Below are 24,020 nucleotides of genomic sequence, written 5' to 3' on the forward strand. Positions count from 1 at the left end.
GACTATAGACTAGACTATAGACTAGACTATAGACTAGACTATAGACTAGACTATAGACTAGATTATAGACTAAACTATAGACTAGACTATAGACTAGACTATAGACTAAACTATAGACTAAACTATAGACTAAACTATAGAGTAGACTATAGACTAGACTATAGACTAGACTATAGACTAGAATATAGACTAGAATATAGACTAGAATATAGACTAGAATATAGACTAGAATATAGACTAGAATATAGACTAGACTTCATACTACATAATAGACTAGACTACATGCTAGACTATATACTAGACTATAGATTAAACTATTGATTAAATCAGCTCCATCAAACAAAATTAACTAATTGAGTTCTTAAAACTCAACATTCAAGGATTAATTTTAATCTAATCGCTAATCGTTCACCTAAAGATTGACGCTTAAAGTTTAAAATAGCATTATATTCAAATTTTTTTATATGTATAAAAGTATTTTTATTAAATAAATAACATAATTTTCATTCGTTTCATTTCTTTAAAATTATTCCTATAAATTGCATTGTTTTAGTATTGAACGTTGATTTGAAATATTCCTTATTAATAGTAAATAAACGTAGATGATGACTAATACAATAGAATGATATTTGCTTTTGTTCGTAAATCGTACAATTGCTGTCATATAAACTACAATATACTTGGATTTAGGGTTCTTTGCGTTGAGATTTATGCGTCCAACTATAGTATATATGTTATTGGCAGAATGGATTTAAATGAATATAGGAAATGATACCGAAGAAAAAAACTCAAAAGATGAGAAAAGGAAGTGCTTCAAAGGACTTGTTGTCATGTTAAGCTTTTGAGAATAGATAATCTCAAAGAAAAATTATTGATAAAGTAACTACTAAGTTTCTAAAGAATGTATTTATAATGTGGGCGTGGCACCTCCCATATAAAGTAAATACGAAAATTCGTATATCTATGGTAGTTTGAAAGCAAAAGTGCTTAAATTTTATACGATTAACTTTAGTAGTAAAATGAATATTTTCGACTTTAATAGGGAGCAAAAGAAGGCGTGGCGTGGTTATAATGCTTAAACTATGCACGTGCAACTTTGTTATCCGACTAATAAACATCTTTAAAAAAAATTTAAAGAAAACTTTTTAAACCTGGTTTTCAAGAAAAGGAAATCCCTAATGAAGTACTTTATACGATAATAATAAAAAAATGTATAAATTAAAGATGTTGCCATTTAACTCAGCGGCCGTTGTCATTGTTTTTTAAACATTTACGAATGACTAATGAAATCAAATAAACATAAAATAGCAAAAAAATCAAGAAAAAATAAAAAAAAAACTAAAAAATAAACGTGTCTGTCATGAACACTTCCTATGATTTCTATAGAAATTGTCAGAAGCTTCCGTAAGGTAAATAATGATACCAGTTTGTTTATTGCTGGAAAATAATAAAAATCTATATTTTTTTTCTTCATTTATTTTTTTTTTTAGCAAAAGAACTTTATAATTATATACTCTATTGCATATATAAATAGAAATTTATACAAAATTTATGTTTATTTATTTAGTATAATAAACTGTATATATAAAAAAAAACTTTAAAATAATAAAAATATAAATATGCAAATTTGAAATTTTGTCATTCGAAAGAAATAAAAAACAGTTTAATTAATACCGTTTGAACAAAAAAAGAGCAATTCAACCAAAAGAAATAAACTTATAAATTAAATTCGAAATAAAAAAATATATTAAAATATTTATAAACATTACATACATACACACTTTGACTTGTTGACCTGCCTCAATGTTTACTATTTATTTTTATTAACAAATAAATTATAAACAAATTAATTTGTAAAATTATTGTACATATTCATTTAATTATAAATGTTAAATGTGTAATTCTAATTTTCAAAAATTTATTTAAAAAGTAGAGTTTCTGTTTTTCAATTTATTTAAGTCTTCATTTTAATTGGTCGTTTAAAATTTAAATATCGGTTTTTTCTAAATATACTAATTTATATGATCATTTAATCATTCAATGTTAATGAATATTGAAATGAAAAAAAACAAAAAAATTCATTGAATAACCACTATCTAGCATTTTTTCTTAATTTTTGATCACATTTGAGTCATTTTTGACTCTTCTGCACGATTTAATGTACTTATTTTCTGACCTAAAATGGTACATTCATAGGGAAAAATGGAACAATACCTGCGACTCTAATAAAACAAATATTTTATAAGGCTCCACTTCTGATCAATTCCGTCTTTTAATCACATGAGAGTCATTTATAACTCTTCTGCTGAATTGAAATGATCACATATGCGCTCATTTACTGATCAGACGTTCGTCTGAAGAAAATGGTAACCTACCGTCTACAATACCTAAACAGTATTTTATAAGGCTCCATTTCTAATCATTTATGATTCTCCTGCAGTATTGAAATGATCACATATGCGCTCATTTTATGATCATAAATGATACGTTCGTCGGGAGAAAGTGTTACCTTATCAGCTACTATACTAAAACAGTATTTGTATCTATTTTGAGTGATATGTGAGTCGAAAAAAAACTAATCATTTTAGAGTAATATTTGAATCATATTTTAGTCGTTGTTGAAATTTTTGATCACACTAGAGTCGTTTATATTCTGATCATAGGGAAAAAATGGTACCCTACCTGCGACTCTACTAAAACAATCTTTTATAAGGCTTTATTTCTGATCAGTTGCTTCTTTAAATCACATGAAAGTCATTTATGACTCTTCTGCTGGATTGAAATGATCACATATGCGCTCATTTTCTGATCATAAATGATACGTTTGTCAGAAGAAAATAGTACCCTACCGGCTACAATACCTAAACTGTAGTTTATAAGGCCCCATTTCTGATCTGTTCCGTTCTATTTTTTTTTTTTTGTCTATTTTGAATGATTTGTGAGTCGAAAAACTAATCATTTAAGAGTAATCTTTGAATCATATTTTAGCCGTTTTTTCATACTTTTTTAAGTCATTTTAGATTTGTTAGTAACAAATACATTAATACAGAAAACAGTTTTTGGTCTTCCTTCATATTTCGAACATCTGAATGATCTAGTTATGATTGTTGTACATTTTATTTTAATTAATAAAATGAGTCACTTACCATCAGACTTAGTTAAGTGATTTATTACTTTAGAAACTTTTCTACATATTTCATAATTATAGAGAAATATCGGACGTGCACGAACGCAAACTACAAACAGAAATTGCCGGGAACGGGTCATGATCAAGCGGAACATTAAAGTAAATACACTTAAGTATTACTTGCTATACCTTTAGATAGACAAAACTAAATAAAATTAGAAAGTTCTAAAAAACTCAATCCAGGTAACTGAGTTTCTCGGATATCGGAGGATAATTTCTTGCCTCAATAATTACGATAAGTTTTTCTACCATATAAAGGAGTGCACAACAGAACCCACAACAATTAGAATACATCCTTCTTTCAATATTACTGGATCATTAAATGTTTTGGAGAATATCCATAAGCATTACCAGAGAACGACATGATAGCGCTGGTCTGATGGTCACCGAATGTGCTTTATACGAGACACGATCAAACTGAGAGATTCTGTGTACATTTTGTAAAATTCTTGTCTAGAAGTTTAAATTTCGCAGTTGAAAAAAATGGAGAACTCAAAAGAAAGCGTCGGTAGCTTCCATTAGGTCATAGTAGCTCGATTCTTCAGATTTCGTTAGTTTCCAAACATTCAAGATCTATTGGTGAACACTCAGTTAATTTAAGATTACAATAAGGTTTTATAAAAAGCAGTGCTGGTCAACTCATTTTAGCGTATTAGATTTAGAATATCAATTAAATAATGAATTGATAATGAAGTGTTCATAAGAAATAATTGTGAATTGTTGACAAAAAGTTTTCACTGGTAAAACAAGAGAGGAAAAAAAATGGAACAATTCACAAAATTTTAACTTTATTCGCGATCAGAATAAGATAAGAATATGTTCGTACATTCCCAACTAGCATTTTCTAAAAAAATTTAACCACGTTCGTGTTATTTATGACTCTTCTGCATGATAAAATGATACATTCGTCGTTAGAAAATGATACCATAAAAGAGTCTTCTATGAGCGCCTTTTCTAATCAGTTTCGAACCATATTTGAATTTTTTATGATCCATCCATTTATGATCTAAGTGTAAGTGTTATTGTTCTGTAACATAAAAAACAATTTTAGATCTTTTAACTGCTTGAAATATGATCACGAAATAATTTTGAAAACTATTATATTTAAACCCCAGGATGATCAATTTAAGATTATTGTTTTTTCGATATAATTAGTTTTCAATTATATATCGGGATCATTTCGGAATAATTTATCACTTTTAGACCATCTAAAGGAGTCAACAAAGACAAAGTTTACTAATCGAACAATCTTCCAATTGCTAGCTGGATTTTAAGTGTCCATGATCTGTGAAGTGGTTCCCTAAATAGACGTTTTAAATACTACTTATCTGGTAACGATTTATCAATACAATTTAAAATTCAATTTCAAAGGACTTTAAAGTTTTTCATACTTAGTTTCCTTAACTGATAGGTGATTGAGTTTTAAGACGTTTGCAATGAAATTAAAAAATTTTGACTAAATCGCACTGATGATGACACATGGATGGGCCAACATATTCTAAATTTTAAGACGTTTACCCTATATAAACTTGTCTAAGCATTGAACCATATAGGGCATGGTTTGGTTTTGAATCTTTTCCTTTAAGTATATCATTTCCCAGTTAGCATTCAGATATGTGCTTGGCTTTAGGTCTATTGTAATATATTTAAAAGTGACCTTTAGTTCTTGCTAAGGCTAACCTTTTTTTAGTCAGCCATGGAATGTCTTTTTGGCGAATCTAAAGCTCATTTATCATCTAAAAGAACCCAGCAAAAGAAGAACTTCCAAAGAAGCGAAAAAGAAGTAGAATTTACTTCATGGAAGTACTGCAAATGATCTGAGTTAGTTATGATTTTAGCACAGGCTTGACATAGGAGGGATGTTCTTTTTATTTGAAACCAAATTTACTACATTTGAAGTCATTCTGAGGAAGTAATTTTTATGTTTTTTTGGAAGTTATTAGGAAGTGAATTTTTATATATTATAATATTAACATAAATAAATTACATGAATTCATTAATCAACTCTAAAATACAATAAGGGTTTTCATTTAAACGTTCAAAACCCTCGTAAACTGTGCAACCTGTGCATGTTTCGATTCTAGCAATTGACTTGTATGGAAATTGATTTGCCCAACCCTTATAAGTTTGAGCCACCATTTAGACTGGCAAACTTGCGCAAACACATTGTGCATTTAATAAATCCATTAGCTTTTTGTACTTTAAATTTTAAACAATATTGGATTCTTTATGCTTCTTTAGAAGTCAATAAAGATCACTTCCAATGAGGGTAAACAAGTTCACTTAGTGCTACATTTGAAGTAGTGATAAATGTTATTCTTTTGGAAGTACTTCATTTTATTTTATTTTCACTATTTCAATGTTCAGAACATTGTGTTTCATTTAACCTTCGAAGACATAGTCCAGCGGAACTATCATCAGTTCATTGATCCAATAATCAAAATTTATTCATACATGATTAAAAGATATAGACTGCAATTTTGGATTACTATTTTATTCTACCAAACTTTAAATTTTTTTTTTTATTTTATTAAAAAAATAAAATTATTTAAAAAAAAATTATGTGGATAAACCACATCTACAGAAAAAAGTTATTTTTTATCAAAAATAAAGTGCGAATAGAGAATAAATACAAAAACAGAACATCACCTCATGTGAATATAATTTCAATTGTATTCTCGAATGGTAAAAACTTCTGCTTCTATTTTATACAATTCATTTTCTTTGTTAAATTTGGTTTTTATTATATTCCACCACTTCTGACCTGTGTTTTTGCTTTTTTTTTTTTTTTTGATTTTTTGTTGTTTCTATATTTTTGCTTAATGAAAAATGAAATCGAATGATAAAAATCGTTTATATTCAATATATAAACAATTTGGTAAGAAAAATAGAACAAAAAAACCAAATAATAAACGTGTGGTTTTGACACATTTGAGTTAAACTTTAGAGGGAGGAAGAGAGGGGAAGAGAGAGAGAAAAAAACGAACTATAATAAATATATTTAGTTAGACGAATTTTTACTAGTTTCAGTTTAGTTTAGTTTGATTGTATTGCAATACTAGAAGGAATGAAGGATATTTTTGTTGGTTATGGTATTTTACGAATGTGACGGAAACAAATTGAGTTGAACTGCAGAAAGTTGTACATTTGGACTTTCTGAGAAGGTTTTTTTTTGTTCATTTCTAATTTAATGTTATATGACCAGTGTGTGCTACTGCTGCTGCTGCTGTAATTGTTGCTCTCCTGCAGATATTTATAGTTTTATTGTACTTTAGTTGGAGCCTGTTATTACAGAAGTTTTATGTTTTTTTTTGTTCTTTTTGTCTAAAAAGTATTTTATTGTCTAAAAATCTGAAATAAACATGAGCTGACATTTTCAGGAAGTTTTTAATACCATAATGATTTCAACTTATTAATGATGAGCTTTTCTTAAAGAAATGTATTTATTTGTTAATTTCTTTATAGAGATTGATTTGGTTTTTGCTTGTTTAACTATTAAAAGAGTCACTTTTGCGAGATAACTTTTAGGCAGTTGTTACCTTGTTTTTAGTTGAATAACAAATGAATAAACCTATCAGTTATTCCCTCTATTCCGTGTTTTTTGTGGTCCCCCCCCGGGGGCATGTTACCTTGGTGAAATCTGCAGCTCGATGTTTTTGCAATACCGGGAAATAGAGGTGTTACCAATACCTCTAGTCTGCCGGGACTATAAACTAGTGATGTCAAATGTATCCTCGGCTTCGCCTTGGACTGATTTGGCTTGAGGTCTAACCAGTGCACCAAATAATCTGGTTCTACGGGTGGTCAGTTATCGTCAGGATTTGTCCTGGCTGGTTAGTTGGTTGAGGTTCATTCGGGATCCAAGTCTTGTATTCATCAAATTTGAACAATTGTAGAAACGCAAAGAGATGAACAACTGAGATCGGTAGAGAGCAAAAGGCTCAAGGTCTACTGGTCGTGGGACCAGTTCGTTCCATCTATTATGTATGACAAGCATGTGACCGGGTTTTCATAATGCCCACCACATATTCAACTGTTTAACATATCCTACTTCATTAGGATTAATCAGACAGATGTCATCCGATATCTTGGGTTGGACCTCAATGCAGATTAAAATTATATAGTTTCAGCTTGTACAACTCCACTCGATGATTACTCGATCTTACTCTAGAAACATCTATAGATTTAAATTTTAAAACAAGAGAAAAAAGAGAAGAGATATGAGATAAAAATTAGAGTCGAAAGAACTTCGTTTTGACAAAACCACTGCAATTCTCAGATATAGATTGTATAGTATTGGATTGAGCTCTGAGTAATCACAGGACGTTACTAAGATATCCAGACTCAGATATCTCATCTCAAAGTTGGATATAAAGTAATTGCCAAGGAATCTGTTTCTTTAAGCAGTTAGATTAGGTCCTCGACATTGATCATTGAAAGTATGCTACCATAACTTCTCCCATCTAAATGTGTCTAGATTATTCCATGTAGTTTATGCCCTTCGAAAAAATAACTGGAGGATACTGCTTTTGATAAAACCAAACATGTAAAGCAGATCCCGTTCTGGCTATTTCACTGTACAATTTCTAATTGTAGGGAGTATTTTTTCCCAAAGCTGATCATGACACTCGATTGGAGCAAGATATTCCTAATATAAGAATGTTTTTCTTGTGTCAATTTGTCTGAACATTGGATCGTATAGGACTAACATGTTTTGGTTTGGAGTTTTCTCATCAAAACTGGTTATTTGAAGAAAGGTTTGTCTTTTCATGAGTATATAAGGCTGCTAACGATCAGACAACACGAAGTAGTGCTGATCAGACTTTTTCTTTTCAACGAAAACGTTTGGACATTCAAAGCGTCAGAATTTACCTTAAACTGATTCCCTAAATAGACGTTTTAAATACTGTTATCTAATAACGATTTATCAATACAAATTCAAAGGATTTGTGATTGACTTCAACGATTTTGCGATGAAATTTAAAGCTTTAGTGAAAATGCTACGACATTGATAATAACTCTGGTAGAGTCAAGGTATTCCTAAAATAACGACGATATTCCTATGTCAACTTGTCTTAAGATTGGATCGTATAGGACTTGGTTTGGAGTCTTTTTATCACAACCGCGGTTATTTGAAGAGAGATTTGACTTTTCATGAGGATATCAGGTTGCTAACGATCAGACAACAAAAAGCATTGTTTTGATCAGACTGTTTCTTTTCAACAAGAACATTTGGACATTCATTAATTTTACCTTTACAATCGCATATCAATAATTTATTAAAATACCTGTATGTTTAAATTAAACCCACAAACGTGTAAAAAAACTTATATTGATCCTTTAGCTAATTTTAAGTTGTTTTTTTTTTTTTGTCACCAAATAACCTGCTGTTCTATTTCTCTTTGATACTTTTTTAATTGCCTATTAATAGAATTCTTTTGAAATGTAATTACAAAAAAAAACGCACACACATACAGGCAAAACATTTATATAATTGAATATTTACAAACGTTAATTCTCATTGTATTTGCATAAAGTGGCTCTTATGGTGTACTTTAATAAAATTAATTGAATCTTTTGTTTCAATCAATTACAAAAAAAAAATGCAAGTACTTATACATAATTAATTACATATAAATAAATATGTAAGTAATGTATTAACATTTTACTTTGTAAACAATTAATAACAGTGTTTTAAATTAAGCAGGATTTAAATATAAATGTAAAAAAATGTAAAGTTTTAAATGCCTTGATGACAAAAATTTAATTAAAATTTTATTTAACAAAAAGACTTTCCATTTTAATGCCTTTTTGTCTTTTTTCATTATTTTGTTAAAAATTAAAAGTAAATGTTACTTTTATTGCAATTAAACAACACCACAAACTATTCATTCATTCATTCATTCATTCATTTATCCATCCAACGAGTCATTCATTCTATCCATCCGTTTACTATCATCATCAAACCATCCATTGATCCATTTTTACCAACAACACAACCACTTAAATTAAAATACGGTTTCCATTGCATCCAACCAACCAACCAACCAACAACCTCTAGTGGAGAAACACAATGGAAAATCACAAGAATTAAATGAAGCTTAATTTATAGACAAGTAGTAGGTAGGTAGATAGGTTGGTTGGTTGATTTTGTTTGCCGGTTGCTGAAACATTTTACAACAATTCATCAACATTATTCTTTACGAGCTCTTAAAAAAAATCACAAACAAAACTGATAAAAACTTCTATAAAAAATAAAATGAACATAAGGAAAGATAGAGAGAGAAGAGAGAGATTGTAGGACAGCAATTCAGAATTAAAATGCAACAAATGCAAAATGATTATTGTTGCTGTTACTGCTGGATAATGCAATTTCAAAATTGGAATAAGTTAAAGAACTATATGTTTGTTATAGACAACTGTAGGAAGTACTACTTGCTTCTCACTATTACTATATGCTAAGGCAGCCGCAGATTTTTATATTTAGTTTTAAAAATTTTGGGGTGGTTCCGCGCCTGTAAAGTTATAGAATCCCAGAAGAATCAATTACCAAAATGAATTTCGGGAATATATTATACAGCTTCAGAGATGTATCAGAATGAACTGTAATAATTACCAAATATGAAAGATTTGAACTCATCCAATACTCGAAATGACTTCCTCGATTACAGACAATCTCAGTTACAGATCATTGATCAGTTCAGAGGTTAAAGATACTATTTAATACAATTAAAAGTTTGTTATCTTACGGACACTGAGATTCCTCAATTGCAAGAATTTCTAAACATTTTAGACCTTCCTTACAACAGTTTGCTTCTGTTACAATCGCTAAGACATCTATGATGTTAGAATTATTCACTTATCTAAAGATTATGATAGTGATGATCAGACAACATAATGAATCCTTCATCTTAGGAATTAATCGATCTCTTTTCAATTACGATTCCCGTTGTACATTTTGAAGCAGATCAGAGTTATCGCTAAATGTTATGTCAATATCAATATTTAACAGTTCTTTTGCCACTCCATCATTAGACCATCTAGGAATAATCCATTGCGGAGATTATAAATACATATCAATGTCAAAGGATCTTGTTACTGACGATCAGGCATCATAATGTCTTCGTCGTCTTAGAAATTGTTCCAAATATCAATTGTTATGGTTGATTGAAAATTAGGTTGTTATCGATCAGACAACATAACATTTTCGTGTATTTATTTTCTGACTCTTCTCTTATAATGTAATGCAAGATGTCTTATAATATAATGCAAGATGTCGGAATAATACATTAGGAATGAGTTTGCTGCAGATCGGACATTATAATGTCTTGATTTCTCAGACAGTTTCTTCTTGACGCTGTCTTAATGACATACAAGATTTCATCCCATTTGTTGTAGATCGGATTTTTATCAGGAACACTCTAAGCATTCGTGACTTTTAGTTAGTTTTAGTTAGGTTATAAGTAGAAGCAGTTGACCTGTACAAGTTGACTTACTTAGCTGTTTTCATCTAAAACCAACAAGATATATTCATGTTCATGTCCATAAAATCGACTTTCGAATAATCGAACAATCGACTTTTTGTCGAAAAAATTCGAAAAGTCGAAGTCGACTATTTTGTTCCAAAAAATTCGATAACTCGACTATTGTCTGCGAAAAACGTCGAAAAGTCGACTTTGTTAATAAAAGTCGAAAAGTAGAAAAGTCTGAATGTCGAAAAGTTGAAAAAAGTCGATAAGTCGAAAAAGGTCGATAAGTCGAAGAAAGTCGTACTAAGTCGAAAAGTCGGAAAATGTGGAAAAAAGTTGGAAAAAGTCGAAAAAAGTCAAAAAAAGTCGAAAACACAAAAATTGTAGTAACAAGTAAAAAATAGTCGAAAATTTTAAAAAAGTGGAAAAAAGTAAAAAACTCTAAAATAGTCGGAAAAACAGTAGGTACTCAAATGTTCATTGTTATCGATCAGACAAAATAATAGCTTACTGATTCCTGTCCTGGAGTTCAGTTTACAGGCTGTTTCTTTTTACCATCTAGGACCAATTTCTTTTCGATGTCAACCAATTTCTAATCAAGGAGTACTCTGCTTACATTTCGATATTCGAAACAAATTAATTCTCCACTCAATCATCAGAATATATTTATGTAAATCAAAAAATCGAATCATCTCAATGTGACAGATTAATTAGATCGTAAAATTTTCTATAGTCCATTCCTGATTCTTGACCAAGTAGTACAAACTCGGAGAAATACATATATTCAATCGTTTTCTTTACATCTTCAATAAGACAACTCCTAGAATAGTCATTTAATGAAAGATTCACCCCTATCGCCAATAGAAGTGAAAATTTTGTTCTCTTCAAATTTTCATTTCCCTCGAAGAGAAAATTGCTATTATGAACTTATTGTAAATATTTTCATTCACAATAGTTGATTTTAAATCGAACAGCTGTTCAATATTTACAAAATTCACAACAGGGGAATTTTTTTCACGACAAAAATGTTAGTGAACGAAAAAAGTGAAAAGGGAACATATTTCACGTAAAATGTTGATTGACAGTAGGGGTGATTAAATCCGAACAATGTATCGTTCTCTTCCCTCCATCTTCCAAATCGGAAAGAAATAGAAAAGCGAATTCTATTCTTAAATAATTGGGGAACTATGCAAAATGTCTACACTTATCGCTGTAGGGCATTTCAAATGTAAAAGAACACTCTAAAAAATCCTAATTCAATTGTTTATAAATATAATATAAGACATAGTTTAGCATAGAAATTATATGCAAAATTGAATATAAGATTAAGAAGAAGAACAAAGAAATGAAATAAAAAATTGTATAAAAATAGATGTACAAGTGACATTTTATTATGACATAATAAAAAAGTTAAACGTTATAATCCAACAAAAGCTTTTACACAAAAATAAAATTGACCATAAAAATTCATACTTGATTGAAACAATAGAATAGAAATTTGATAAAAATATATCGATAAGAAGAAAAAAGAAACTGAAAAACAAACTAAACAAAGAAACTTAACAACAGAATTTTTGTTCTACTTTAAAATATTATAAGATAAATATTGCATATAAATGCATATTTAGTTAAATTTCAAATCTTTTAAATATATCAAACAATAAAAAAAGAGATTTTCTAATGTCTACATATAATATTTTTTTTGGTATATTTTAGATATTTTTACACATTTTTAGAAATATTTATTAAGATTTAAGATGAAATGTCATAGACAGATAAAATGTCCACCTCAAATTGCTATGAGGCAGGCATAATGTCTGGCAGCAAATATTTTAATCTAAAACATAATTCTTTGCTAAAATTACATTTCACTTAATAAATACAAAATATTGAGTAGTCATAGAGATATTTTTAATAGGTAATTGACCTTCTGTCACTGACATACGTATAATGTGTATTGAAATCTAACAAGTCAATCATCATATTTCTTTCTTATACCGTTAGTGTCATATTGAAGTTGTCATTATAGATACGAGTACCTTAGTACTTATATCAAGTTAAAGTGGGAGGAATTTAATGCTTATTGTTTAAATAACGAAAATAATTGTAATTAGGTATATTTATTAGTTTTATAATACAATTCCAAATAAAAAATTTTAAAAATAGATATTTTTAGATTCTCAATCGATTGTTAACTCAGCAAACAGCTGTATCAACGCCCAGAGACCCTAACAAGGCGTTCCCACGACAATTGGATCTCCTCTCCGGAACGACCCAATTCTCAATCGGCTAAAGATTGTCAACTCAGCAACAGCTTTATCAACCGGAAGTTTTTTCCCCAAGGAAGAACATCCAGTTACAGCCAACAACAACCCTAACGAGAGCAGGGCGACAAGCCTGCTCGTGATATTTTTCTGAATATGAAATATCTCACGGACACTAAATGAAAAATTCTTCAGAATTACGTCCAGGAAACTGAGTTACTGATCATTCAGTCAATATTTCTTGTTACCAACAAACATTTTCCATAAAACAAAGAGCACAACAGGCCCGAAAGTGGTGTATTTCTTCAGATTTGCTGTAGATACAATCTCCTATAGACCTAACTTAACTATGTACTACCATGAAGAATAGTCGACTATTAATAACAAGAGACTGTGGAAAACTGATTCGGGAATAAGAAGTTATGAACAGAGATAAAGTCGTTACAACTAGCATAATCTAGGCGATATTCAAGAGTTTTGCTACAGAACCCGGCGTTTTGGCAGATGAAGAGAGATTCTTTATATGTTGATGACAAGGAATATAAATATATTTTAAGGTAACCCAAACAAAAGGAGAAGTCACCTTAGTAAGAACATGCCTAAGTTTAGTTGAATGTGGAGAATATTGTAACACAGGAACATTCACCAAATGTTAACATGTAATAAAAATGTTTACCCATGTAAGTATTTACTCTAAATTTAGAAATTCTCAAGTAGAAATTCGAAATATAATTAAACTTTTAGAACGGGTTTTTGAATTGGGAATCAAATGCCAATTAATAATTAGATTAATTAAACTAAAAATAAATTAATTCTGATTTTAATCCTCTTAGATGTTTTTGTGTTCAAAATTAAACTACGCAGAGTTGCCATACAAAACAAAAGAAAACGTCACTGTTTGTTATCAAAACAATGCATATTTTATAAAAAAAGAAGAAGACAATTGTAAATATAATATGAAAATTAATGGTTTAAATTTAAAACAAAAATATATATTGTCTAGACCCTGTAATTTATACTAATCCATAAATCAATGTCTATTTTAGTAAAAGTTTTATTAATTTTTTGCAACAGCTGTTTACACTTTTGCATTTCTTGCTCAAGTTTTAACCAACTCTATAGAAAGCTTAAACTGCAAATCAAATTAACTAATTGAGTAATTGAAAACAACTTTCAAGGGTTAATTTTAATCCCTGACCCTTCACCTAAAAGATTGGTCTTTAAAGAACTATTTGTTTTACTCATTTAACAAACGTTATGATAAAACTTAAGATACCTATTTACTTTAACTATAGAGTGAAAAATATGATAAACTAACTAGTGACACACTAAATTATGATATTTAAAAAATGTCTCATTTTTGATACTATATATCTCCAATAGCATTTTTCAAAACGATAAAAAGAACACTTTTGAAAAACAACAATAATAGCGGAGAAAAATTCACTAAACAAAGACAACGTAATAATCAAACAAAATGTCTTAAGTACTTGATTATTCTAGCTGGAGGAAAAGATAAGAAAATAGAATTTGTTTTGTTTACATATTTCAACTAAAGTGAAAAAAAGCAAACAAATTGAAATAATAACAACAAAATTAAAAAACAACAGCAAAATAAAGTAAAAAACATAACCTCAAATGCAAAACAAAGAAAGAAAGAAAACTTTTGATGATGATTATTTGCAAATTGAAAATGTAAATAAATGGAAAAAAGTAAAAACGTAAATTATTATAAATAGAAAAAAGCTATAAAACTCAAGTACATATTAATATTTAATGTGTGAAATGTCTGCGGCCAATTACTTTTCAAATGAGATTTAGAGTTGATTTAAATTCTTAGAACTGAAATAACACAAATCAGCTGCATTGTTATTAGTAATCACAACAGATTCACCAATCAGTGAAATTTCCAAAATAACAATAAATATATATATTTGCTCACACAATTATTTGCGCGCACAGACACTCACACACACACACATCTTTCCTCATTCCAGATTTAATGTATTTTTCTTGTTGTTGTTTGTTAAAAATAATAAATAAATTAAAATGACATCAACCTCGAGTTTGTTGTATGGTGTTTATTATTATTATTATTTGCAAATTTTATTTGTTTAGTTAAAGCATTAGCAGGCATGTTTAGGGAATACATTTTATTAACTAATTAGCATTTAGTTATTATACAAATAAAATGCACCAGTATTTATTAGTCTATGATCCCTTAAAATAATTAACAACTTACCTCAACATTATTGGCCTCTTGTCCAGCAGCTGCTTGTATTATTAAGAGCAGCGCAACTGTTGCGCCAACTGCGTAGAAACGCATTTTGTTTATTTCTTTTAAGGGATTTTTTTGTTAAACTTTTATAAATATAATAGTTTCCTTAAAACTTTCGTAATTTATGTTTTTTTTTCGTTACGTGTTCGCTAACAATTAACACGTTTGCTTAAAGAAAGTGAAAAGATGTGTAAAATTGCTTTGTCACTAATTATTTTCTTTGTTTTTTTGTCTGATCGCACAATTTATTATTAAAAAAAAGTTAATTATGTTTAATATTTTCACACTTTTTAAAATCACTTTTTTCTTCGCTGGTCCGCAATTGCTGAACTCACCAGCTGGAAATCACAAAACAACTGACAACAAATTCACTGAATAATTTACAAGTTTCTGTTGTCGCGAAAGGAATGTTAAAACAAGTGTCAAAAAATAAGCATTTTTGCTTATTTGGAAGTTGTGTTTAAAAGAAAATTACCGATTAGCGGATTTTTGAACCGGAAACTAAATGCTTCTGCTTTAGAAGTTTGAAGTATCAACACTAGATGTCACCGCTATTTGGAAAGACGTGATATAAGATTCCCAAATGTGTTACCAAATAAAAAATCAAACAATATTTGGAAACTGATTTCCGTAAGGAGGGAATCGACTACGGACTATAATCTATACTATAGACTAAACTAGACTATTGACCAGAATATAGACTAGATTATGGTTTAGATTAGACTATAGACTAGACTGCAGACTAGACTATAGACTAGCCTATAGACTAGATTATAGACTAGACTATAGAATAGACTACAGACTAGATTATAGGCTAGACTATAGACTAGACTATAGACTAGACTATAGACTATACTATAGACTAGACTATAGACTAGACTATAGACTAGACAATAGACTAGACTATAGACTAGACTATAGACTAGACTATAGACTAGACTATAGACTAGACTATAGACTAGACTATAGACTAGACTATAGACTAGACTATAGACTAGACTATAGACTAGACTATAGACTAGACTATAGATCTATCGAACTATCTATCCTTAAACCTGTTAGGAATGAGGCATAACAATAATGATTTACTTAATCAGGATTTTGTGTCAACATGTGCGAACAGAGTCGGGATACTCGAATGGTTTTTTTAATTTCTTTGAAAATAATTACGAGTTAATTGATTAATGGATTTCAATTACAGGAGTCATGAAGCATTTCATCCACAAAAAAATTATTTAAAAAACATTAACAATGCGAATGTAATACCACAACAAAATTCAGATAGAATAATATATTTTCAATTTGGGTAAACAATAACAACTGTTGTCCTTGGCAACCAAACCAAATATTGATAAAGCAAAAGGAAAAAATAAAATTTAGGAACATTCAACAAGGAATAACAATTCGCAAAGTTGCCTTCGAATATTTCATTAAAAAGTAACAATAAAAATGTCTTCTCATATTGGTAGAGCCTATTTGACAAACTGTTTAAAAGTACCTATAGATCCTTGCAGCAATTGTCCGGCACCCACCTACAGCAGACCCAAATTATATTTGGGACGTTCAACAGCAACACCAAATACTTGTTCAAATCCTGAGGATATGAGAAAACACTGTAGTTCGGTGGAAAGAGGTACTAAATGGTCTTGTGGTGGTATTAGATCCTTGGCGAAATTGTATGATAGTATACCAGGTTTGTATATAACGAATATATTCTGGTAGATTTTTTTATATTATGGTTTTAAAAGATTACAGAGATTTACATCATTTAAGTGGAGAGGAGTTTTATTCCACTTTGGATACTTTGAGATCAACTTGTCGTGAATTAAAAGTAAAAACCAGTTGCTTGAGTTCAGAAGATCGATGCAGTACCACTACCTCAACTTCCTTAACGTCCAATAGTCAATTGGCTGGAAGTCGCAGTAAAAAGTGTAAAAAAACTAAAAAGAAGAAAAAATCGAATGGCAAACAAAGTGCTATAAAATGTGAGGAAGTCCAGGAATCCGATTTTATACAAGATTTCCTAAATAAACAAAAACAAGAGAATTGTCCAGAATCGGTAGTAACAAAACCGCGCCAAAGTTCACTTTGTAAAAGGTAAGAGTTTTAAAATTAAATTTATATTAATTTTATTAATTCAAATTTTTGTTTACAGTTCTAAACAGGATTTAGAGCAAGAAGTAGAATGTTTTAAAAACTCTTTAAAAGAATTTGAGGCGGAATTTAAACGTTCGCTGAGTTCTTTAAATCGCAATGAATCCCGCTCCTTTACAAAAAACTCTACCAAAGATGTATTTTGTAAACCGCAAGGGGATAATGAGAAAATTTCGGAAAAGTAAATCCATAAATAGTTTGTTATGAAAACCTGGTTTAAACTTTGTTTTTCATTTTGCAGAGTACCTGTACGTTCTAACTTTACCTCCCAATTACGAGAACGTTTACGTAAATCGTTATCATTTAATGATTTACACTCGATAACTGAACCCGCTGAACTTATAGAATTAAGAATGAAGAATAAAACTCTGGAACATTTATCTTTTAAAGGAGATACTGCTGGACTGCAAGATCCCACAAATTTAAGTAATTACTTTGTGGAGAAGTCCAAATCAGAGACTACGGGGTGTATATAGTTGATTAATACTAATCTTTTTGAACGATTTCAATATATAAAATATATTTCTTATTTCTCTAGAATACCTAAAATTATTGTTAATTCACCAAACTCCACCGATCAGTCTAGTGATCGTTTGCAAGGCAAAAAGAAATCAAAACAAAAATCGAATAAAAAAGAGGAATATAAAATGCCTTTTACAATATTCGATTTGGATTCGAATTCAAAAAAGGAGGGTTCTATTAAGGTAACTGAATAGATATGAATATGAAGGATTATTATGATTATAAAAACTTTCCAGCATTCTACACCCTCGCCAGTGCATCCTGTGGCGCGTCCCAATCTAGCTGCCACTTTAAGAGTGGAAAGTTCTAAGAAAAAAGTTAAAGAACTTAAAAACAATTGTACCTATCACGACTCAACACCACAATTCGATTGGGAAGTTAGAAAAACTCCAGCCTGGAAAACGTTATCCTTCAAGTGAGTAGAAATTAATTAAACTTTTTTCAATAAATTAAAATACTTTTGATATAAACTCCCCAGTGAAACACACAAGGAGATACTGCAACTACGTTTGGCTACACGTAAAGCCGAACAAGCACTTCAGCAACGTGAATATGAACTCAATATGGAATTAATGCGTCAACGTGTCAAATCGGCACCACTACTGCTGGAGGGTCCCACCTATTGGGGTCCTCATGTGGGTAAACTTTCACATGCATGTCAAAAAGAGGGGCGACGTCATATGTGTCAATCGAATCAACAGCGTAGCAGACGTAAAAAGCATACATCACGTAGTCTTAGTTGTAGACGCACCGGGTTTCTAACATCATCATTAACTATGGATGGCGATACCCTTGATACCGCTACAAATACCTATAGAGTACAAACGGAATCACGAGCTAGCATGGCGCAAAAATTAAATACTTTACGTAAAATTTATGGTGGCGATGGCACTAAATCTCAGTCCCGCAATTCAAATCACAGTACAAATACTCAACAATCGCTAAAATCTCAAATGAAAAGAAATTCCAGTCGTATGCAAAGACATGAGGAGAAATCTTACAAAAGTGAGGGAAATTTTGGTAAAGTTGAATTAGATAGTGGCGATGAGTTGTCGAGTTTGGATAGAGCTTTTTTGTAGTTAAAATTAAACTGAACAATAAAGTTTTCTAAAAGCATTACAAACAATTCAAAAAAGAACTTGTAATCAGTCGACAGTGAAGTGTCAATAGATTCAATTTGTCAATTTTCACTTCCAAATTGCTTACCAGGTAGAAAATTTGTTTTAATTCTTAATATAATTTCGTCTTTTAAAGCTCTGATGCCGTAAAGATTTTATATAATTTTAGCTCGAATTACAAAACTATGTCTGCTTAATTCTTTGGGGGGTTTTAGAGATAAGATCGTACATATGATTAAACGGTAAATAAATAAACTTACCACCCAACTTTATACAGAACATAAGGTTATCACCCAAAATTTTATAAAACTTGTCAAAAACTTAATATTCTTAACAAAAATTGTGTTCTTTTTTATTTAGCCTTAATTTTAAGAGATTCAAAATCATTTATAATGGTAAATTGAGATTTATCATCATCAGTTAAAGGACCATTACCGGGCCTAGATAGAATAGCAGTTTGATAACCAGCCAAACGGGCTGCCTCAGCCTCTGTAATAAAAATAAATGTTAAAAAAATATAAGAAAAATTATATTTTATTAGAAATTGCGTTAAAATACCTTTCACTATATCGGTTAAGAATAATATATCATGGGGATCAACCTTTAATGATTGAGCTATATTAATATATGATTGTTTTTCCTGTTTATGGCCACTGGTGGTATCAAAATGTGCTGTTATATAAGGTAAAAGATTACCCAATTCTGTTTGACCAAATAAAAGTTGTTGAGCCTTAATGCTGCCGCTGGAATAGATGGCTAACCGCACACCAGCTTCATGCCAAAGTTTAAAAGCGCCGGGAACATCTGCATAAACACTATATTAAATAATTAGCAATTGTTTGTTAGCAAAAGTTATTCAATACTTACTGTCCTTTGATGTTACCACTTTTATAGCCCTCCGCCCATACATATCCTTGCAGCGTTTTAAGTGGTCCTAATTTTAAGTCTTTATCTATTAAATAATTAACAAATTGACTTAAAACTTTGATGTCCACTTCTTTGGCTGGTGTAGTGTTTGTTTCCTTTAAAAATTCCTCATATTGTGATAAATTCTTTAAATCTTTTATTATATTTTGAGTTTCTAAAGTTTCACATGTTCCTTGTAGATATCTTTCAGTGTGTTCTTTGGCAAAGGGAAATAAAGTGTCCTGTTGGAAAGAGAAAAATCTTGCATGAGTTATTTGCCTTGTTTTAAGCATTAAATAAAGTTACCTTAACAAAACTAATAGAGGTGGTGGTGCCCTCAATATCTGTAAGTATTATTTTTACAGAGAATTCACACATTTTTTCTTTTGGTTTGCTTAATAAATGTAATTATTTCAAAACCTAATTGTAAAAAAAAAAACTGATAAGAAATTTGCCGGAGCGTAGCTACATATCTGTATAGAGTGTAAAAACGCCTTAACAGCTGTTGTATGTAAACAAAGAGATTATTGCTCCCAAACAAAAAATAAAAGACAAATTAGCGTTTTTGAAAATAAAGACTTTTGGAGACTTTTTATACATAACAAATAGGATCTTTTAAAACAATTTCATTTTTATTGTTTGGTATTGGATGTCTTAAAGTATCTACAAAAATATTATTGCTAACAACCTGTTATTTTTAAAATTATTAAAGAAGCTTAAAAGACTCTTTATAAATTTAAGCTGTTTTATTTAATATAATTATTTCCTTTTATTAACGACACTTAAATACGCTCAATTTCTTGCTCTCAAACGAGACTCGTTTTAAAATATTTGTCAATTTGACAAATATGACGTTTAAATTGACAACTTTTAAGTGAAAATAAAGAAGTACGTGAAAGTTTTTTAACAATTCAATTTTTTTATAAAATACATTTGCAATTAATGTGCAAAATTTATAGCTAAATTAAAAAATTCATAGAAAAATCGATTGCCATTACAATAACAACTGCATAATTAACAGGAACAGCAACAAACGTGATTAAAAGTGTGTTTAAGTTTTAAGTTAAACAAAAAAGTTTAAAATTCTAGTGGTTTCCAATGAGAAACGATTGCAAAAGGAGAAAAAAATAAATAATAAAAACAAATAGAATAATAAACAAATGCAATAATAACAAAAGTCTACAGAAAGAATAAAATTATTAAAGATAGGTAATTAATACAACAAAAGAGCAGAAAGTACTTGTACTCTGTAAATTTGCAAGAATGAAATCAAAAGTGCTTATTCATTTAAAATTGCAATAAATCAAATTGTTGGTGTATTTTTAAGTAAATAAATAAAAATCAATTAAGAAAAGTTGTTTTCTAAAAACGCCCTATAGATTTTTTTTGGAAAAAACTAGTTTCCATTACAAATTTAAACTTGATAAAGCAGCTGCATAAATATTTGTAATTTTCGCTAAAAATTCTTACAATAACAGTCAATCTTTAGAAGAAGAGAATTAATAATAATTTACTTACAACTATAATAAAACAACAATAATAATATAATACACAACTAGTACATATTGTATTCCCTAATTGACCGCCAGTCCCCTGTCAAGGTTAATCTGACAAACAGATAAGAAAAGAACAACGGCAACAAAAACAACAACAACAAAAAAATAATCATACGTATCAAAACTAAACCAGAGCGGGTGGAGGAACTTGACGCCACCACACAAACACACACCACATACACTTGGTGTATTTAATTTTTCTTGAACAAATGTCAGTCAGCATTATTTTTCTCATTTTATCATCTTTTTCATTTTGTTGAAAATTGTAAATAGTGTGAACACCACCGAGTCAACAACAACAAACTAACCTAATTATGAGAAAGGGCAATACAAGGACATTTCATGGTAAATTGTAACCAGAGTCTTGAGAAGGAAAACAACTAGCTACCGAAACACTTAGAATTCAAAAATCTAGACAAGTGACTCATTTATAGAGTAGACATAAATAGCTAAAAATAGCCGAAACAAAAAAGAGACTAGCATATGGATTCTCAACAAGTGTTTTTGGTGCCGCAAATACCGCCACTACCCCCTGCCTCTAGCAAAGTCTATCAGCAACAGCAGACAACTACACAAATGTTGCAGCAGCAGCAGCAACAACAGCCACAACCGCCACAGTGTAGTATTTGTGGTACAACACAAAAACTTTTACGTTGTGCCAAATGCAAAGCCATCTACTATTGCTCCACAGATCATCAGCATCTAGACTGGCCTACACATAAGCAAGAATGTCGTGCGTTGGCCAAACAAAGACAAATAAACAATCGCCTGCAGCAGCTAACCAATGGCTGTGGTGCCATAAATATTAATGCCCACTCAAATTCCTGCAACAGCTCAACATCTTTAACCTCAAGTTGGTCTTCAAACTACCCTTTCACACCTGCCAATGACAATCTGCATCAACAGCAACAAAATTTTAAATCCAAACAACTTGACGGCTCCTTTGTGCTTGGCACTCATGAAAATGAAATTCTTAATAGTAAAGCCGAAACTGTGACACAGAATTCAAATAGTTCTGAGTATATGGGTAATATTGATGCTAATTCCACTACTACCGATCAAATGCATAATATTATGCCACCAAATCCTTTAGATCCTTCTTACGGACTCGGCATTCAGCCATACAATGACAATAACTACTATTATCATACTATGCCTACACAATTAGATAAAGGACAATTAGACCAAACGTTACTAAGTCAATTAGAGCAAAGTCAATTTAATAATCAGAGTGACACTTTAGTGGGAACAACTTATACCCCACCTCCTCCTATACTTGATCAACAACAACAGTCAAATAAAAATCTTCAGCAAATGCCTGTTCATCAGCAGCCACAGCAACCAGGGTATATGCCTCAGCCCCAAACTTCGCTTCAATATCCTGTTCCTCAACTTAGCAACTATTTAATTAATCAACATGAAAAAAGTTCCAGCTATCAAATTGGTGCTGCCGTTGTCGATGAGAATCTTTTCGAAAATGCCAAGTAAGTGAAGGATTTTTGAATTTGTTATAAATTCCTTGTTATTTTTTAAATAAGTTGCTCTAAAGTCTCGAAGTCTTTCCTTCATGAAGAGTTTTTCTATTTGGTATATTATTCGACATCTGAAATTGTTTTAGTGATAAAATTTAAAAATAAACTATTTTCAATAGTTTAAAGTTATGCCTAAAAGTATGCAACATTTTCTTTAGCTAATTTCTTAGCATTAAAAACTTATTAAAAATTTAGATAACTATCATCTGGATTATATTACGTTTCTAATATATTTTGAATAAATGCATATCAGTTAACATATATTAATGTAATATTTAAAAACTATTACTTGAAACATTCATAATGAAAGAAAAATCATACAAAATTAATTATTAATTCACCATAATTAAATATGGTTGAAATCTAATTGACACTTTATTGCTTGTCGTTGATTTTTTTCTTTAAATATTATAAAATTATTTATTTAATATTTAAGACGTATTGTCTGCCTTTATTTAATAATTTATGTTCGCAATTATATTATTTTGCCCTTTTAACTAATAAAGTCAGACACATCTATAGATTGATGATAGCTAGACAATCATTTCGAAAAGACCACATTATATGGTTCAGCGATTTTTATAAACCTTTTATTATTTCCTATCGAATATACAATATTTGTTTTTTTTTTTATTTAATAGACACAATACAAAAACTAAAAAAACAAATGCAATTTTTTAAATTAAAATAATGTATAGTTCTTTACACACTATAATAGAGACATTTTACTAGACTATAAACTGGACTATAGACTAGACTATAGAATATAGATTAGACTAAACTATATACTATAATATAGATTAGACTATTGGCTAAACTATAGAATAGACTATAGACTATACTATAGACTGGACTATAAACTAAACTATAGACTAGATTATACAGTAGACTATAGACTAGATTATACAGTAGACTATAGATTAGATTATAGACTATACTATAGACTAGACTATAGACTAGACTATAGACTAGACTATAGACTAGACTATAGACTAGACTATAGACTAGACTATAGACTAGATTATAGACTAGAC

The 24,020-nt window shown here is 29.9% G+C and overlaps 4 protein-coding genes across 6 annotated transcripts in view; 2 read left to right on the top strand and 2 right to left on the bottom strand.

The window, feature by feature from the left end:
* LOC111682905 (putative cysteine proteinase CG12163) overlaps positions 1 to 15,556 on the bottom strand; it is a 51,413-nt gene extending 35,857 nt beyond the window's left edge. For 2 of the 3 annotated variants that reach the window (XM_023444901.2, XM_023444900.2), the window contains exon 1: positions 15,163 to 15,556. In XM_023444901.2, the coding sequence (XP_023300669.2) occupies positions 15,163 to 15,246 (84 nt within the window). In that variant the 5' untranslated portion in view covers positions 15,247 to 15,556. The remainder of the gene's footprint in view (positions 1 to 15,162) is intronic. The other variant, XM_023444902.2, reaches the window with a different exon arrangement.
* A 1,069-nt stretch (positions 15,557 to 16,625) lies between these two features.
* LOC111682904 lies at positions 16,626 to 19,185 on the top strand. Its single transcript, XM_023444899.2, has 7 exons — positions 16,626 to 16,891; positions 16,947 to 17,295; positions 17,354 to 17,533; positions 17,594 to 17,818; positions 17,891 to 18,056; positions 18,111 to 18,289; positions 18,353 to 19,185. Exons 1-7 carry the CDS (start codon positions 16,648 to 16,650, stop codon positions 18,951 to 18,953), a joined length of 1,944 nt encoding a protein of 647 aa, XP_023300667.2. The 5' UTR covers positions 16,626 to 16,647; the 3' UTR covers positions 18,954 to 19,185.
* A 132-nt stretch (positions 19,186 to 19,317) lies between these two features.
* Positions 19,318 to 20,374, bottom strand: LOC111682901 (enolase-phosphatase E1). The gene is made up of 4 exons (XM_023444896.2): positions 20,205 to 20,374; positions 19,860 to 20,140; positions 19,551 to 19,807; positions 19,318 to 19,481 (listed from the first exon to the last, which is right to left on the bottom strand). Exons 1-4 carry the CDS (start codon positions 20,274 to 20,276, stop codon positions 19,345 to 19,347), a joined length of 747 nt encoding a protein of 248 aa, XP_023300664.1. The 5' UTR covers positions 20,277 to 20,374; the 3' UTR covers positions 19,318 to 19,344.
* A 394-nt stretch (positions 20,375 to 20,768) lies between these two features.
* The window catches only part of LOC111677900 (hypoxia-inducible factor prolyl hydroxylase), a 30,298-nt gene continuing 27,046 nt past the window's right edge, over positions 20,769 to 24,020 (top strand). The window contains exon 1 of the mRNA XM_046949211.1: positions 20,769 to 22,938. Coding sequence (XP_046805167.1) covers positions 21,938 to 22,938 — 1,001 coding nt within the window. The 5' untranslated portion in view covers positions 20,769 to 21,937. The remainder of the gene's footprint in view (positions 22,939 to 24,020) is intronic.

The sequence above is a fragment of the Lucilia cuprina genome, chromosome 4, assembly GCF_022045245.1.
Source record: "Lucilia cuprina isolate Lc7/37 chromosome 4, ASM2204524v1, whole genome shotgun sequence".
NCBI lineage: Eukaryota > Metazoa > Arthropoda > Insecta > Diptera > Calliphoridae > Lucilia > Lucilia cuprina.